Here is a 16,617-nt window from a genome sequence, read left to right as displayed (position 1 = left end):
GTACATCACATGGTTTCAAAATTTTAAATGAAGACAAAGGACGATCTAGGCAGCCACTTAAAAACTAAAAACTCACTTGACACTCAGGTTGACCAACTCTATAAGGATACTCCCCTTTCATCCTTGCAGCAGCAACAGCCTAATTTAACCAAAAGTAACTGAAGTCAAGACCACAATTAAAATCAAGTAGAAAGTAACAACGGATAAAATTGAATGCCTTTAAAATTAGAATAAAAGCTATCACAATTTCGCATACAGTTAAAATGTAGGGAGCTTCATCAAGCATAGAATAAGAAAGGAATGGAAAATATCAGTTTCCTTTTTTTTTCTGAATGAAACCAGGAGGGAAATCCTAAGCTAGAATACTTTGTGTTCTGAAACTAGCAAATTGCCCGTGCATGGCAACAGCACACCAAATCAAACAATTACATAGTTCATGTAAATGGTGTCACAGAGGAAGCACAAATGACAAAACATGTATATGATTACTGTTATGTGCAAATGAAATAACAAATAAGACAGCTAGCAAAATTCCCAATAATCAGACTCGGGGGCAAGGGTGGGTAAATAATGCGAAGCTTATGGGCAGAGTGGTGGTGATGGCAGCCACGCCATCACTACCAACTCAATTTTTTAAGTAGTAAAGATAAAGATATTTGGCAGAGCATAGAAAATATGGCTGGCTCAATGCATCAACTAAAAAATATTATCTTTATTATACGAGTGCAACAGTTAAGTCAGTGTACACATAACCATGTAATATCAGATCAGAAACGTTAATGAGTAACAGAAAGAAGAAAACGATGCATCGCAACATCACCTTGCATTCTTCAGGTGAACCTAATTAAGGAAAAAATATTTCATAGAAGTTCATGACTAATCAAATTACATGGCCTCATTCTAGACCTCTACTGTAATAGACAGATCACAACTTCAAGGTTCATTTGTAATACAAGAAATGAACAAAAGACAGATTTAGTTTAATTTGCATTTTCCATCACTAAGGTACCATGCATTAGAATATCACCTCTTTAACAAACTAAATATCAGTAGTAGTAACTTCAAAGGAAATAACAAACTAAATATCAGTAGAAGCAACTTCAAAGGAAATAACTATTATATTGCCCTAATTATCTTAGTTAAGCTATTTGGTTTCTTCCAAACATGGTAGAAAACAAAATAATAGAGTTGGAATAATCCATAAAGCTCTCAAGGGACCCTTTCAGAAGTATTAAATTATGAGCCTACATAGCAACAATGGCCAAAGGGGTTAGAAGAAGAATGGAAACTAATAGCATCACAACACCTAAGAAGTAACTTTCCAGAAGTCTATAATATATTAAGGTATAGAAATGACAATAAATTTCAATACATTGCAGACAAAGGTAAAGTTTGGGGCTACCAGCTTCCTGTTTGGCGGGTGATTGAACTTGCAGGTTGCCCCGAATCTACAAAGTCCAGTCCTCATATAATAACTACAGTCAGGCTCTCCAATTCGCTCAGGGAAGGGACCATGTTCCATAGATTCTCCTCCTCCTAAAGTCATTTGCCACATGGCCTCTGCAATCATTAAGAATTTGCTTTAGCGACTACCTATTGCTCTACATATTCACAGCTGAAAACAACATCAGCACAATAAAGAAGCCAAAGAACTTCTACATAAACACTTCCAGTGATAATATTGGCATGAAGCCATCCATTTCCAAACTCTATAGGGTGCTCATATCTTTTATCAGATTTGTACAAGATGGAGTCCAATATGCTAGTCAACAAAGTATATTGTTTTCCTCTGCTTCCATTGATAATATGTAATAGCACATTGAAACACGTAATCTAATTTCTTAGTCTGGCACCCACTACTTATACTGAAATGGAAAAGGGACACTACAGACAAGAAAAGTACATGGCACCAACACATGTCCAAGTGCACTAGACAGACAAATAATCAATCAGACTAAAGATCATGACTGATCCAGAAGACAAAGAAACATGTCACCAATTGTGTCAGATGCCAGACTAAAAAGAAAAGATTTCCGCTGCAGATATAATTGCAAAGCTTCTTTGAAACCTTTTCAGACCCAAACCAACCTAGTTTGACTAACATGGAGCACAGATGATAGAGAGCACTTATCATTCGGTGATGATCATAAAAACAGCTGAGCCCACTCATACGCCTACCAAGTTCTAGAAATACTAACAGGTGAAAGTGCAACTAATAATCGGAAGCAAAAGCACCTGCACAAACAAACTAAACCCGAACTCAACTCTGTTCAAGAAGATAATAATAACAATAATAACTTGGTTCTGGGCATTCAGAGCATCATATCATAACTGAGACAACCAGTCCTCCCAATGCTTGAAGCAGAGGCAAATTACCATCAGCACCTCATCCAACAGCTGAAAAGGCAGGGTGGTACACCATGCCATCTGAGTGGAGGGCAAAAGTAAATCCACCAAAGGGTGTCACCTTTAACTAAAAGTCAAGCATCTGTCTGTTTGTCCCCTAATTCTTGAAACTGGAACTGTAACCAAACACATTCCAGTATTTGGTACTTCCTTCTTTCAGCAATCAAATGAGGAGCGCAGACTCTGCTTTCCCCAGGATTCCTATGCTTACAGGTGCATGCCCCAGTGTTACTACCTTGAACCCAAGAGACGCAGATGAGGAAACCTATGGACAGAAGAATTAAAATTTTGTAACCCCAACCTAGCACGAAGGCACAGACATACAGCATTGAAGCCACCGACACAGAAGAAAGACAACCGACAGGTCGAGACAACACGAAGCGACGATCTCGAATCAAGCACCAAACCGCCAATCTTAACCCACCGAATTCCAATTCAACCCAGCTCGATCGATGCACCTTCCACTCGGACACCGAAAGCAATGCCGGAGCACCACACCCGCAGCAGCGCAGGATCGTCGCAAGCGCGCACCGATCCCCAAAGCCGCTTGCTCAATTCCGGGCTGCCGAATTCGGCGAAATTCTCCGCAACCAAGCCGAAACCACGAACTAATCGCCTGCGTCCGCACGATTGACGACACGCATCGAGCTCCACGGTGACCCTCACCCCGCTCCCCTGCACCAACCCCCGCTCCCGGCCGCACGCCCGCACGCGCGCGACATTGCACCGCCGGCGCCGCGGCACCCCAGCGACGGCACGGGGCAGCCGCACGGAGGAGAGGAGGGCCAGGCCCCCACGGCTGGAAGGAGATTAACCGGCGCTCACCTTCCGCGGACCCGTGGTGGTGGGGCCCGATCGCGACGCCCGCCGGGGAGGAGGAGGACCCCTCCCCGCCCCCGGTTCCCCCGCCGCCGCCCGCTCCAGCTCCCGCCGCCGCCATCAGGGCCTCCCCGGCATCAGATCAGAGGGCGCCGCGAGGGAGTGGAGTGGGGGAGAAGCGACGCGAGGCGAGAGGAGGAGGAGGAGCGCAAGCCAAGCGGCAGGCGTCCGTCCATCCCGGCTCGGACAGCCAGTCGTTTTTGTTCCGCGCCCACCTGCACCTCCCCCGTTTCTCACCCGCGCGCCCCCGCAACTGCAACCGAAACCACCCGCGGGCGCAAATTCCCGGGCGCACCAAGGGTGTGCACACAGCCACGCAGCTGCAGGAATACTTCATTTATGCCACACCAACGAACTATAAACACAAAGTGCATTGCTTCGTATGCCGATTTTGGATGTTACTTCCCTTTTTGACAACTAAAAGATGTGTATAAATTTTAGCTCTATTGGAGCCCAACGGATATTTTAAAATCGAGATACGTTCGGATATGGGTCAAATTTTAGGATAGGATGTATTGATGTGGTGGTGTCACGGAACCGCGTTGACGGCGGTGTGTTGCTTGAGTGGAGCACTTATTGTTGTGGATGGATGCCATGATTGTGATGCCACTAAGTCCTTGTTGGCTATATTTGTGCCACACGGTGGTTACCCATGATATGGTTGGATATGGTAATGAGTTAAAGTAAGAGGGGGAGTAAAGTTATAAAATGTAAGCTTTGTGTGTGTTTCCACTATTTTTAGTGGTACATTTGATAGTGTTGGTATGGTTCAGATAAAAAGGACAACGGTCTATCATAAACTGCTACATTTTTAGTGTTTTATACTATGTATGTACTATTCTAATTCAAGTCATGTTGTAATTGAAATCATGTCCACCTCAAATGGAAAAGGGAAACAGAGCAAAGGGGTATCTTTGATGCATGTAAAAGATCGTGTGCTTTTGAAAACTTTTTCTTTAACATGGACACCTTTTATTCATGGTGCTTATATGAAAGGTCTATATGAACATAGATCCTTCTTGGCTGCTCAAATTTACTGCCAAACAAGTAACTCACATGAATGAATGAGATGTGGGCATATAATACTCATCTAGGTATTCCCAAAGCAAGTTTTTAGGTAAACCCAATTGAATTAAATTCTACTTAGATAATTACATTTTTGGGAGTAAGGCTCTCTTTTCATATACATGATCTTCATGAATATAAGCATTTATTCACTTTTCATAAATCAAACTTTTTAAATTTGACTGATAATACAAAAAGATTCATAAAGATTGATAATGTAAAACAGTACTACTAGATTCATCATAAAACAAACTAATATGTAACTCTTACTATTTAAAATAATTTATTTTATAGATATTGTTGATTAAAATTTAAAAATGATTTAAGATAAATCTAAAAGTACTTATATTTGTGAATCGATCAAACGTTTCACTGGACTAACTTTTTTTGTTGGATCGATCAAACCAGAAAGTATTCCTAACTAGCAAAGCAACACCGTATATGCTAAGCCATCGCCATCCTATGCATGATGCGGAAAGAATGATGTGGTACAATGTGCGTGGGAATCTATCGCTATCTGATTATGTGAAACTTGCTTTAAGCTAATAAGTATGGACAGAGACTCCCTTCTTGATTAATTAATTTTGGAAATCAAGTAGCATGTCCCAACAACACATTTTTCTTTTTGCGACTAATGGTTCATGCAAAACAGTGTTTGTGGATACTGAAATGCGCGCAGTTGAAGTTAATGGACGTTCGGCGGAGTACTGCATGCTCAAGCTCCATATAACATGGTTGGAAATGTTCGTTAGCTGGTGATGGGCATCACAACATAGGGAAGGATGCATGATAGAGATGGGGTTTTCAATCCCTCCTCCATAATATGGTTAAGCTACATATCTTCCAGCCCTCAAAACCCATCTACCTTAAGTTCTTAACCACTACAGTTAGATATGAGCATTTTAGGTCTAGCCAGGCCTAGATCGGGGGCTCGATTCGAGTCCACTAGGTTTTGGCCTGCCCACCCTTTCTGTAGTGCTAGACTTGGTCAGTAAGAACCAGATCTGAAAAAAAATTAGGTCGGTCCAAGCCCATCCAAATAATTATTTTATTTATTTTTTACTTAAAAAAGAATGGGAAGTCCGCCCGACAGCGCACATGGGATGATCATTGGCACATATTTTCAGTCCGAAATGAATTGTGCTTTTTTCAGCCCGACCCACAAAATGATCAGGTCTAAATAGCAACTGCCAACCTCCCACCACGGACACCATTTAATTTTTTTACACTTGATTAAATAATCTGCAAGCTTTATGACAAGATTTCGGATAGGCTAAGACGATCAGGTATATGTGTATACATGCTTGCACCCCACCTCACCCAGACTGTCCTTCGATGCAAAAGTTTCAACATTTCTTTATAGCTGATTCAACAATCAACAAATCCTAACTTAATATTTCGAATAGACTAATCCCATGAGGATTAGCTAGTAGACACTGCTCCGCTGGTTTGATCATGCATCTACTATAGCACAGATCTCAAATATTGGAAGATGTGTATGCTAAGTTCTTGCGAAAGTTGGATAGAAAATTCAGAGACGGGACAGGATGGAGAGCTTAGAACATCTCCAAGAGTGTCAAAAGAATAAAGTCTCAAAAACTAGTGTTGGGAGCATGCCAAAAATTATTGGGATGAAAATATACCCCTCCCACCAATGGTTCCAAAAAAAAAAGTTGATCCCAAAAAGACTCGATTGTTGTTACATAATAATCCATTTGTGGGTGTAACCCTTTTTTTTTTCAGGCGTGAACATTGACTTGAGCGCTCAGTAACTTGCGGAAGTTTTGTTTTGTCTATCCATCATTTTTTTCATAGGAATGGGAGCACAGCGAGGGAGGGGGGGGGGGGGGGGGATTTGGCTCAGGATGGAGTCATTATAATGCACACGAAAAAATTGGAAACGAGATTGAACAGCTATTTAGGTTGTTTTTTCACCTTTGTGTCCCCAAACTAGTTATTAGGAGCAAAATATCTTAAATTTGAACAGTTTTAAGGCTCTATTTGGATCACACAAGTATTATGAAAATTCGGATGGTGGACAGTGATTATAAAAATCTAGATTATGTATAATAATAAGTTATCATGTTTTGATCCTAGGATTATATGAGTAATATGGATATGGGGTTAGTTGAGAAGCACAGTTGTATATAATGCCCTTAGTTTGGATAGGAAATAAGGTTTGGGGGGTGCGGTGCAATCTTCCTTTCCCAACCCATAATCTCCAAATAACTAGGTTGGATAGTAGGATTATTAGAATAAAGTTAGTTGGATTTTTATAATCCGCATTAAAATCCACCCGTTTGAATCGCTTAGTGATTTTTAGCTAGATTGTATAATCTTTATAGTGATCCAAATGGACTCTAGGAAGAGCTATCCATCCTATACAAAGTACTATCTTCTCCTGAATTTTCTATCATCCTGAAGTAGTTTTACCAAATTTTTTTTTTATCATTTTCATATACAAAGTAGCGGCCAGTGCCCCGTAATGGTAACCTCTCGTGCAAGTGCCCTTATGCGAACAAGGATCGTAAAAAGGGGAAAAAAAAACTAGGCTCGTATTGCTCCCACAACCAAAGCCTTTTCGTCCCTGTTGAGTTGAGATTTGAGAAATATCCAGTCTTGAGCTGGAAAAAAGGACCGACCTTTTAGGGGCACTTGCATATGAGCTTTTCGGGTGTGCGCTTAGCAATACAGCCGCCCATCGCCACCACGCGAAAAACGCCGCACGGAGACACGGACGCACCGAAGACCTCGCCGTTATTCCAAGGGAAAATTAGTTCCGTACACTACTTCGCCGTTACGTAAAATAGCACCGAAAGTGGAGACCCGTTCCGAAAAGTACCATTCCGTTACTTTTTGCAGGTAAAAAGGTATCTTCCTTTTCTGTTGGGCCAGTGAATTGTCGAGCTTACCCTCGTCTTCTTCTTCTTCCTTGTGTTATCCCTTTACTCTCCCTCATTTAACAGTAGCATAATGCGACCCTCACTTCCCCATGACTAACACGGCTCCAGCATGGCAGTGCTGCAGGATGTGACGGTGGCCTGGGCGTAATGCCCGGCTACACGCAGCTGCACGAGCACGGGCACCTCATTTGCTATTTGCCCTGCTTGCTCTGCTGCTGTTCGCAAGGGAGGGGAGGAGCAGAGCTCGTGGTTGGCATGGGGGAGGAATCGAGAGAAAAAAAGGAGATGGTGGTTTTCGTGTTTTTCAATTGGCGGTGCCGTGGATCTGCTCTGGCGATTGCTGATTTGAGCTACAGCTGCTTGATTTTGTGGTGCTGCAAGAATCGATGGAGATATAACAAGCTGCTAGCCTGCTACTGGTGGATGTGCAGCTCGGCTCATGGGGAAGAAGAAAGGAGATGACCCACAGCTTCTGCTTGGTAAGAGGGAGGTGGAGATGTGAGTTGTTGCCTGCTGCCCTGCTGAATGCTCTGGTGGAGAGGAAGCAGCTGAGATGGGATTTAGCTGTTGCTGCCGTGAAGAAGATAAGGGTAAAAATGACAATTCCTTTTACAAATGGTAGAGGAAAACATCATCTTAACTGCAAAAGTAACGTAATGGTATTTTCCGGAATGGATAGTCAGTTTCGGTGGTATTTCACGTAACAATGATATTTTTCGGAAGTAGTGATCTTTGATGCTATGAAATTAATTTTTCCCACGACGGTGAACAAACCAGCAACAAATTTCCCTCCGCTCCGTTCCTACGTGAGCGCTCGTACAGCTTTCCAACCACCACTCAAACCCCGCGCATCGGATCGCGGATCAATGGCCGCGGGCGGGCGACACCCCACCCCTCTGCGACCCAAGCGTCGCTACCGCCGCTCGCCACGCGCACGGCACGTGCCCACGGCTGATGTGGCCCGGACGCGATGCGGGGCACGTTGAAAGCAGATGGGGCCCATCCAGGAGTCCCACCCACCTGTACCCAACCTCCACCGGCGCGTGCTGTCTCGGTTCGCTGATGGAGGGACCCATCGTGACATCCCTAGTAATTAAAAGGCTAAATCAAAGAAACATCAAGAAATTAAGCAACAAATCAAAGTGTTGAGATTCAAAGCGTCTCAAATTTAGCTACGTGTTAAAAACACCCCCTAAATGGTGCTCACGTGGGTAGAAAATAAAAACAGATTTTATATGAGAACTTAAATTTTGGCCAATATAAAAGTGGTAGATCTTTTTAAATTGAACAACTTTCATAATTAGTATTTTTTCTGATTTTGAGTGGAAGGTGCTCAAAAATCGGGTTAAAATTTGGTCAAATTCAAATCAAATTCAAAAACAGTTTTGACCGGCGTTCTACCAAAGTTCACACGGTTTTATCTCCAAATCTAGCATGTTTTTCACTCATCAGCCTTTATAGAAGTTGGAGTCCATAGTTTGAACTCAAACTTTTGTATTTGAAGTTTCCCTCACGCAGTTCAAAATTTGAGGGGAAAACCGGCACAAAGAATCCCCTCGTGCGACCCCCGGAACACCATGTGTGCCCAGAGCGCGGTCATCGCGCACGACGAACTCACCAGCACCATGCAACGCCGCTCGTCTGGCTCCGCCGTCTCGCCCAACCCCCGACCGTCGAGCGACAGCACGAGCCCGGCAGTTGCCCAACCCTCGCGCGCATGATCTCCCCCTTGGCACGCCATATCCTGCCCGTCCAACCCCTGGCCGTGACGCATGTCGTGCCGGCGCACTACGCGCCGCCAATGGCCACTCCTGGCGCACCCCCTCCTACCACCACTGCCAGTGCACCGCCGTCCGCGCCAATGTGTGAGAAGGAGCGTCTGGACATCACCTACTCATCCTGCCTCTTGCCGCTATAAAAGAACCCACTCCCATGCCTGCCGGCCACCCACACCGAAGCTCCGCTGTCGCCATTGAAGCCGCCTAGTCGAGCTCCCACCTTTGAGCACCACCAGCGCCACTCAAGCACACCAAAGCCCTTCCCGACCCCACCGCTAGCCTTCATCGCCGCCGCCCTTGCCGGAGCCCGAGTCAGAGCACCACGCCTGACACCTCTCCGTCAAGCCCCTTGCTGCCCTCCTCCGCCCTAAACCCCTATAGCGGAAAGGTCACCGGTGAACTCCTTGGCACTTCCCCGCCTTTAGCTCACACCCCCGCAGCCGGACCTCGTCGGATTTCCACCGCCGCGCCGCCGGCCGGCCTAAGGGCCACATTGCAAGGCCACGTTTTGTTCCAGGGTCCTAGGTGCAAAAATATAGGGGCCTCGCTGTGAGGTTCTGAAAAGTTCAAGGGGTTCTGTAAGAGTGAAATTCAGATTTGATTAAAAATGCATTTAAAAGTCTGAAACTTGGAAAATGCTTAGAAAATTGTATAAAAGTGAGAAAAATGTGAAACTTGTTTTGTTGAGTTCCTGATGATGTCTAGTTTAATTTAAAAATATTTATGTGCATGTTACTGTCCTGCATCTAGTGCTATGATTTATTTTGTCTAAAAGTCATTAAATGCTTTATAAATCATATAGTGATCTAAAAATTGTGAAACCAATTTTGTTAGCTTCCATTTAACTTGGAAAATTCTAGTATATTTTATCCATGTTCCAAATTTCATGAAATACTAGAAATGCCCCTTCATTGATAATTTCATATCCTTTCCATCCTAACTCCGTTTCAACGTGTACTGTTATGGTTGGCTTTATATAAACTATTTTTTATAGTATGATGTAAATGTTTAATGACTTTTTATTCTTTTTTTTAGGTTCACCGTCATACACAACCTTCGGCGCCAACGTTGCTCTATTGTAGTTATTGAGGAAGGTGAAGGCATGCGATACAAATAAAACTAGGGTTTTGGGGGGGAGACTGGCATATTCGATTTCTGATTGATACGGGTCTGGAATTGGGCATGTGGGGCTTTCTGTGTCGAGTTCATGAGGTTGAGCTAAGGTTGTCTTAACACATTATTATTAGATGGATTTTATTTTATTTAATAAAATCTAAACTCTGTGCTAGAAAAATGTAAACTTGTTATAAGCTTAATTAAATTAGTGACGATGTTTGCTTCTCTACTACTGATTCAAGTTGCTTAATTTTCCTTAGAGTTCTAACACTATATGTTGAGATTTTTTACCTCCTTACTCCTCATTATTTACTTCAATATTGACCACATTTATTGGTTCGACTAGCCTGACCTCCCGTAGCATCGCACAGGCACACTTGAACATTTAAACATATGGTAGGTTGCAATTAGGTACTCATATGGCGTAGAATTTGAACATTTAAACTAACAGAAAAAAATAAACTTCTCTCTCAGCAAGGGTGAGAAATGTTCCATACTTCATTGTCCGGTTTCTTCTTACTTATGGAGTATCATGTGTTATTTTTTGGGGGTATAGCTGATTTGAGATCATTGAATGAATTCTTGCAAGCGGCACCAAAGAATATCCCGGTACATTGTATATTCATTTTATTAGATTAGCAAATTCTATGAGATGTGATTGTGATCTTCACCCATAGCAACGCACAATCATGTTTGCTAGTAATATAAAAAAATTAGTCAGAAGTTGACCTTGCTTAATGGGATGCAGATGTTGGGGGTGGGAGTGGACTCGGACCTTTAGTGGTGTAGAAGTATTGATGTTTTTGGATGTGTTTGGTTACCTGGTTAACTATAGTCAATTTTTTAGAGCCAACTAGCTTACGCTTTGGTTTCCTATTTAAACCGCTTAGCCAGGTTCTGTTAATGCAAGGAGGGAGACTTAGCCAAGCTTAGCTAGTATGAGAAAAATGATCGTCCTAGCAAGTCAGGCTTGCATAGCCGCCTGCTGTAAAGCGATTGAGTCATGTCACCTCCATGTGTCACTTTTCCAGAGCCAACTAGCTTACATTTGGTTGCCAGTTTAAACCACTTAGCCAGGTTCTGTTAATGCAAGGAAGGAGACTTAGCCAAGCTTAGTACGAGAAAAATGACCATCCCAGCAAGTCAGGCTTGTATAGCCGTCTGCAGTAAAGCGATTGAGTCATGTCACCTCCATGTGGCACATCTCCTCCGTCTCCACCTTTGACATCACATTGTGCAACCCCACCTCGCCACCGCCGGCAACCTTGCGCCTCACCCATGCACACGGATAGCGGTGTCCCAAGCGGCGGTGCTCGCCCACACAGACGGTGGCACCTCGAGCGGCAGCGCCCCCACTATCGATCCCCGAGTGGTGCCGCTCGCCCACACGAACAATGGCACCCGCGACGGCTCTCCCATGGACAAGCCTTGAGCGACAACGGAAGAAAGAAAAGGGAGGAAGAGCTTAGCGCTAGGGAGGAAGAAAGGGAGGTGATGAGCAGTAAACTCACCTCATGGAGCAAGTAGGTGACCTTATTCAAGCCAAGCTGCCCTAACAAATAAGAAGTGTCCAAGCAAGGCTAACTTTGTATAGGCAACCAAACATCGAGCAAATGCATTGCTTAAGCTAGGCTTAGGCAAGCCAGGCTAAGATTTCTAGCCAGGCAACCAAACACATGTTCAAATACAAGTTTAGTAGAGAACATGGCACACACTGGATAATATTTCATCTGTTCTTTGTATTGCTCTTGCATGAGGGTGACTCAAGGGTGTCCCTATTTGCACCACTACAAGCCGTTGAAGTCAGCGACGGTGCGCCCCTCCCTGGTTGCAAGCTTGCCTTCCCTAAGTCTCTCCTCCACGTCATTGGGGGTGGTTTCAGCTCACCCACAACCAGATCCACCCCTCCTGCTCCGGACCTAATTTCCTCTTGTTTGGAGGGACGGCCCCCATTGTCATTGCTACTGGTAGCGTTGTCGCCACCGATCACCTGTCACCACCACTGCCAGTCGTGCCCGTCATCACTTCTATCGTCTCTCGCCATGCCCTTTTGGGCAGATCTACACTCGTTGGTATGCTCTTTGTGGCTGTTGTGGTGGGAGGCCACCACTGCCGGTGCAGGCTATCGCGCGCCATTCCATTGCCAAGGATTGCCGGTGTGGGCCACTGAGGCGGTGCGGTGGCACCTTCTTCCCCACATCAGGCTGGTTCGTGCCATGGTCATCATGCTCTTGCACTGTTCTTCTCTGACGACCATCGCTTCTACTCTAGGGAGGGCTCCCACCTCTTCTGTGTCCTGTGCGTGTGCGCCCTCATTGTTATAACTGCCTGCCGTCATCGTGTTGACTACTTGATTGAATTTTTGCTGATGGCTGTTTTGTGAAGTTGGGGTTTGAGGTGTCACGTGCAGAAAAAGCTCTGCCCGACATTTGACGGTGCTCACAAGCATAGTTTACTTTGCCGATGGCATTGTTGAGGTCACCCTATCTTCTTCATTTTGCTGGGTCAAAACTTGATCCAATTCTTGGATGGACAGACGACATTGACGTCTTTAGTAACTGACCTCCTTGGAGGCGGCACTTGCATAACCCTCCACACTCTATCTTTGGTAGCATACTTTATGGTTTAGGCGGTCTTTTTAAGTAGTCATGGTTTTTCTCATTGTCTAGGGTATCAGTAGTGTTAGGTCATTTTTGTAGGTTGTGGTGTTGTGATTTTCCCCCCTTTATTCTTGTTCTTGTTACATTGCACTTCGGAAACTCGCTGTAAACTGCATCTATATCATTCTTTTCTTCTTAATAAAATGTGTGGCTTAGCATGTTCGGATATCATAATGTCGTTGTCAGGATCGGCAGATCAAGACTTAGACTAGTAAATTTCTTTTATGCGCGTAAAGCCTCAGGTGGTGGCGTGGGAGATACGGATTTAGACTGGTTCGGGCAAGGGAAGCCCTACGTCCAGTATCGAGGATGTTCGTGTTGCCCACGCGGGGTTCTGTAGTATGGGGTTACAGATCGACGAGAGAGGGACTGGTCCCAAGTCTCTTTAGTGCTTATGCTCTCCGGGTGAGTCATTGTGTGCTGTGGCTTGTGGGAGAAGAAGCCGATCCCCCCTCCGGCCCTGGGTTCCGCCTTTTATATCGCAAGGGGGTGGCCGGAGTTACAGTTGGGATCGGGTAAAGAGGACTGTAAAGAGTAAAGTGTAGAATGGTAAAAAATACGGCAGGAAAGGAGGAGCAAGATCCTAGGCATCCGACGCCTCTGCCGGCCCTGGGCGAACGCCGGCGCGCATGCCGGAGGGGGAGGCCGCCGTATGCCAAGTGTTGTTGCACCCTACAGGTAGCTCCTTCGATACCCGTAGGCGTCGGGTCATGATGAGGGCGTTCCGTCGTTATCCTGGTGTCTGTTGGGGAGGACGATGGATGCTGTTGTTCAGACGATGGCTCCCGGAGGGAGGGCGTCGCATCCTTGCTGTGCGGGTCCCGAGGGCGCGTGGGGCCCGAGGACAGGCCGGTCTCTCCTTCGCTCCGGCCGGCGCAGGCCATGAGTACCCTGCGGCGAATGAGAGTCAGCCGCCGACACTGTAGCTTGCACGGGTACTTGTGACGGGTTGCGTGAGGAGCGCGGTCGTCCCTTCCCTCCGCCAGTCCTGCGGCGCATTTATGGCGAGGCCGACGGGGGGACCCACAGGATTTTGTCTGTCTTGCCCATCTGGACCGCATCCGAGGGGGATCCCTACCCTGGGGGCCCCATCGCGCCCGACCCCTTCCCTTGGGGTCGGACGAGGCGGAACTCCGTGGCGAGGGGTCGGGCGCCCCCGACCCCGAGATCGCAGTCGGGCGAGGTGGAAACTTTTGAGAGGGGGGGGGGTTGGACGTTCCCGATCCCCGCCCCTTGATCGGGCGAGGCGGAGCCTTGATCACGCCTAGGTGGGCCCAGGCCCTTGTGTCTGCTTCCTTAAGTGGTATGTTAGGGGATCGTTAATATTTCCCCCCAACAGTAGCCCCCGAGCCTGTGGTGGAGCAGAAGTGCTCCTCCGGAGGCTTCTTTCGCCGTTTCGCCGCGGACTCTGTTTTTTGGCGCGTTTGTTTTTATTTCAGCCTGGCTGGGGAACCTGCAAATTGTGACCACACGCGTGGTAGTTGGTTGCGAAACTGGCCCCCGAGCTCCTGCTCGTTGTAGGAAACCGATCGGGAGGCTAGGTCGACTTTTTGATCGTTGTCCCTCAAGCGTCCGTTCGCTAGGACGGAGGGGTTGAGCCGGGCCACGTTATCCGCGTTGGACGAACCGTGGTGCTCGTTTGAGCTGCAAACGGGTAGGTTCGAGTGGAGTCCCGGTCCCCGTTCGGGGGGGTCCGGCTCGGGCCAAGCTGGTGGCGCACTCCAATTTCCCGCCGGCCAGTTCATATAGTTCCTGGATCCGTTCGACCGGATCTGGGGGCTCGTTGCCTTTCCCCGTGGAAAAACCATGAATTTTGTACCGGGCGGGACTCGAATGTGAGGTTGGGACGCCCTTGGCTTTCGCTCGCCTGGGTATTGGCCGCTAGCGGACCCGTCCCTTCTCACCCCTTGCTCGGGGGATGTCCTGAGGCAGCTGTCGAACCCGTGTCGGGCCAGCTTTCGAACCTCTGGACCGTAATGGGCCGTAGGGGCGTTTTCAGCCTCGTATCCCTTTCTTACCTCCCTGCGGGCCTTGGGCCGGAAATGGAGCGGTCGTTGCGCTTGGGCCGAACGTGGGGGGCGTCGTGGGCGCACTACCCGGGAAGTGGAATTATGGGAAGCGCTGTCTCGCGAATCGAGGAGGATAGGATGTGCGTGCGGTTTTCGAAAAGGAAACGGGCGTGGCAGGGGCGTACCTGGCGCTGCATTTATGGCGGCAGGGGCGTCGATTTGGCTTCCCCGGTACCTTTCTTATAAAAGCAGGAGCTCGCCGCGCCGGTTCCGCTTTCCTTCCGCATTCGAGCCTTCTCACCTTCCAGCCTCACGCTCAGTTCATCTGCGCTCGCCTCGTTTCCTTCGCTCCAAGCCGCGTGCTCTTCTTCCCGTCACCGTCGATCTCCTCCCTCCTCCGGCGATGGGTTCCTGGGGGGTTTCTCATTTCACCTCCTCGCGCGCCGAGGGCCTGGTGCGGAAGGGTCTCCTCTGCGAGAGGACGGCGGCGGGCGAGTGGGAGCTGCCGGGGACGGAGCAAGTTGCGTCGCCTCCCCCCGGCTACGTCGTCTCCTTCGCTCACTTCCATGAGCGGGGGTTCGCTTCCCCCCCGAGCCGCTTCTTCCGCGGGCTCCTCCACCATTATGGGCTCGAGCTCTAGCACCTCAACCCCAACGGGATCAAGCACATTGTGGTGTTCGTCGCGCTGTGCGAGGGATTCCTGGGCATCGAGCCCCACTTCTCGCTGTGGAAATATTTTTTCACATTGAGTTTGTACCAGAAGTCGGGGAAAGCCGGGAGCCAGCAGCGGTCGCCTCCGGTGCCGATCGGGTGCGCCGGGATCCATCTTCGTCATACTCGCTCCAAGGAGTACATGACGGTGAAGACCTCGGCGTCCCACAAGGGGTGGCACAACCAGTGGTTCTACGTGAAGAGCTACCCGGACTCCCCTTTGCCGGCTTTCACCGGCCGCACCATCGACGCGACGCCAGAGGTATGGGCGTACGGGCCGGTGGAGAAGGAGAAGAAGCGGTTCTCCGACCTGCTGCAGGCCATCGAGCAGCTGAAGAGGAATGGGCTCACCGGCGCCGGGGTCATCGAAGCGTACCACACCCGACGGGTGGCGCCGCTGATGCTCCGGGTCTGGCCGCTTGGCGCCATGACCCCTGACGCGCCAACCGAGGGCACCGCCTTGGCGACGGGCGCGCTTGCCACCTTCGAGATCCGGCAACGGCTTCGGGAGGCGCTGGAGGACAGGGACGTCGAGTACCCGATTCCCGGGCACCCGCCGATGCGCCCGGAGCCGGGCTTCATAGACCTGGTAAGGAGTTGGGGCGTCGTCTTCCTTTCTTTGTGTCCTGCTATTTGTTGCCCTGACGTGGAGCTGCTTTGCGTTTGCAGGGCTCACTAACCCGGGTCGCGGACTCCCTTCTACCGGTGCCGGAAGATGCTGAACGGAGAGCTCGCAATCGTCTCCAAGCCGAGGCGTAGAAGCGCCGCAAGGACAAGGAGACGGCGAGGAAGCGGAAGAAGGCCGCCAAGGAGTTCCAGCGGCGGCAGAGGGGGTCGGTTGTGTCCGACGACGACGACGACGACGATGAAGATGAAGAGGATGAAGATGAGGAAGATGATGAGGAGGAAGAGCTGGTTCCCCCCCGATCGGGGGCCTTGGTGATTCGTGAGGCACCCCCGCAGACGGCCGCGGGAGGTGAAGCGGGGGAGGCGTCCACCCAGGCCTCGGCTCCTCCAGGCCCTGGGGCTGTGCCTCAGGGGCCGGCACAGCGCGCGCCCCAAGAGCTAGCGCGGGCCGCCCCCAGGGGTC

At 48.2% G+C, this 16,617-nt stretch overlaps 1 protein-coding gene across 1 annotated transcript; it reads right to left on the bottom strand.

The window, feature by feature from the left end:
* On the bottom strand, nucleotides 1-3,463 carry LOC101784423 (zinc finger CCCH domain-containing protein 66-like). The gene is made up of 3 exons (XM_004962516.4): nucleotides 3,232-3,463; nucleotides 1,403-1,560; nucleotides 1-139 (listed from the first exon to the last, which is right to left on the bottom strand). The coding sequence occupies exons 1-3, from the start codon at nucleotides 3,344-3,346 to the stop codon at nucleotides 65-67; spliced, it is 348 nt and encodes a 115-aa protein (XP_004962573.1). The 5' UTR covers nucleotides 3,347-3,463; the 3' UTR covers nucleotides 1-64.
* Between the last annotated feature and the right edge of the window lie 13,154 nt (nucleotides 3,464-16,617).

Source organism: Setaria italica, chromosome III, assembly GCF_000263155.2.
Source record: "Setaria italica strain Yugu1 chromosome III, Setaria_italica_v2.0, whole genome shotgun sequence".
NCBI classification, from domain to species: Eukaryota; Viridiplantae; Streptophyta; class Magnoliopsida; order Poales; family Poaceae; genus Setaria; species Setaria italica.
This window is presented reverse-complemented; position numbering and strand designations above follow the sequence as displayed.

Excerpts from the sequence above, each read along its gene's own strand:
- LOC101784423 (XM_004962516.4), bottom strand. The coding sequence starts at position 3,346 with ATGGCGGCGGCGGGAGCTGGAGCGGGCGGCGGCGGGGGAACCGGGGGC. Across the intron at positions 1,561-3,231 it reads CCACCACGGGTCCGCGGAAG|AGGCCATGTGGCAAATGACT; the intron begins GTGAGCGCCGGT and ends TAATGATTGCAG. Across the intron at positions 140-1,402 it reads ACCCGCCAAACAGGAAGCTG|GCTGTTGCTGCTGCAAGGAT; the intron begins GTAGCCCCAAAC and ends TGGTTAAATTAG.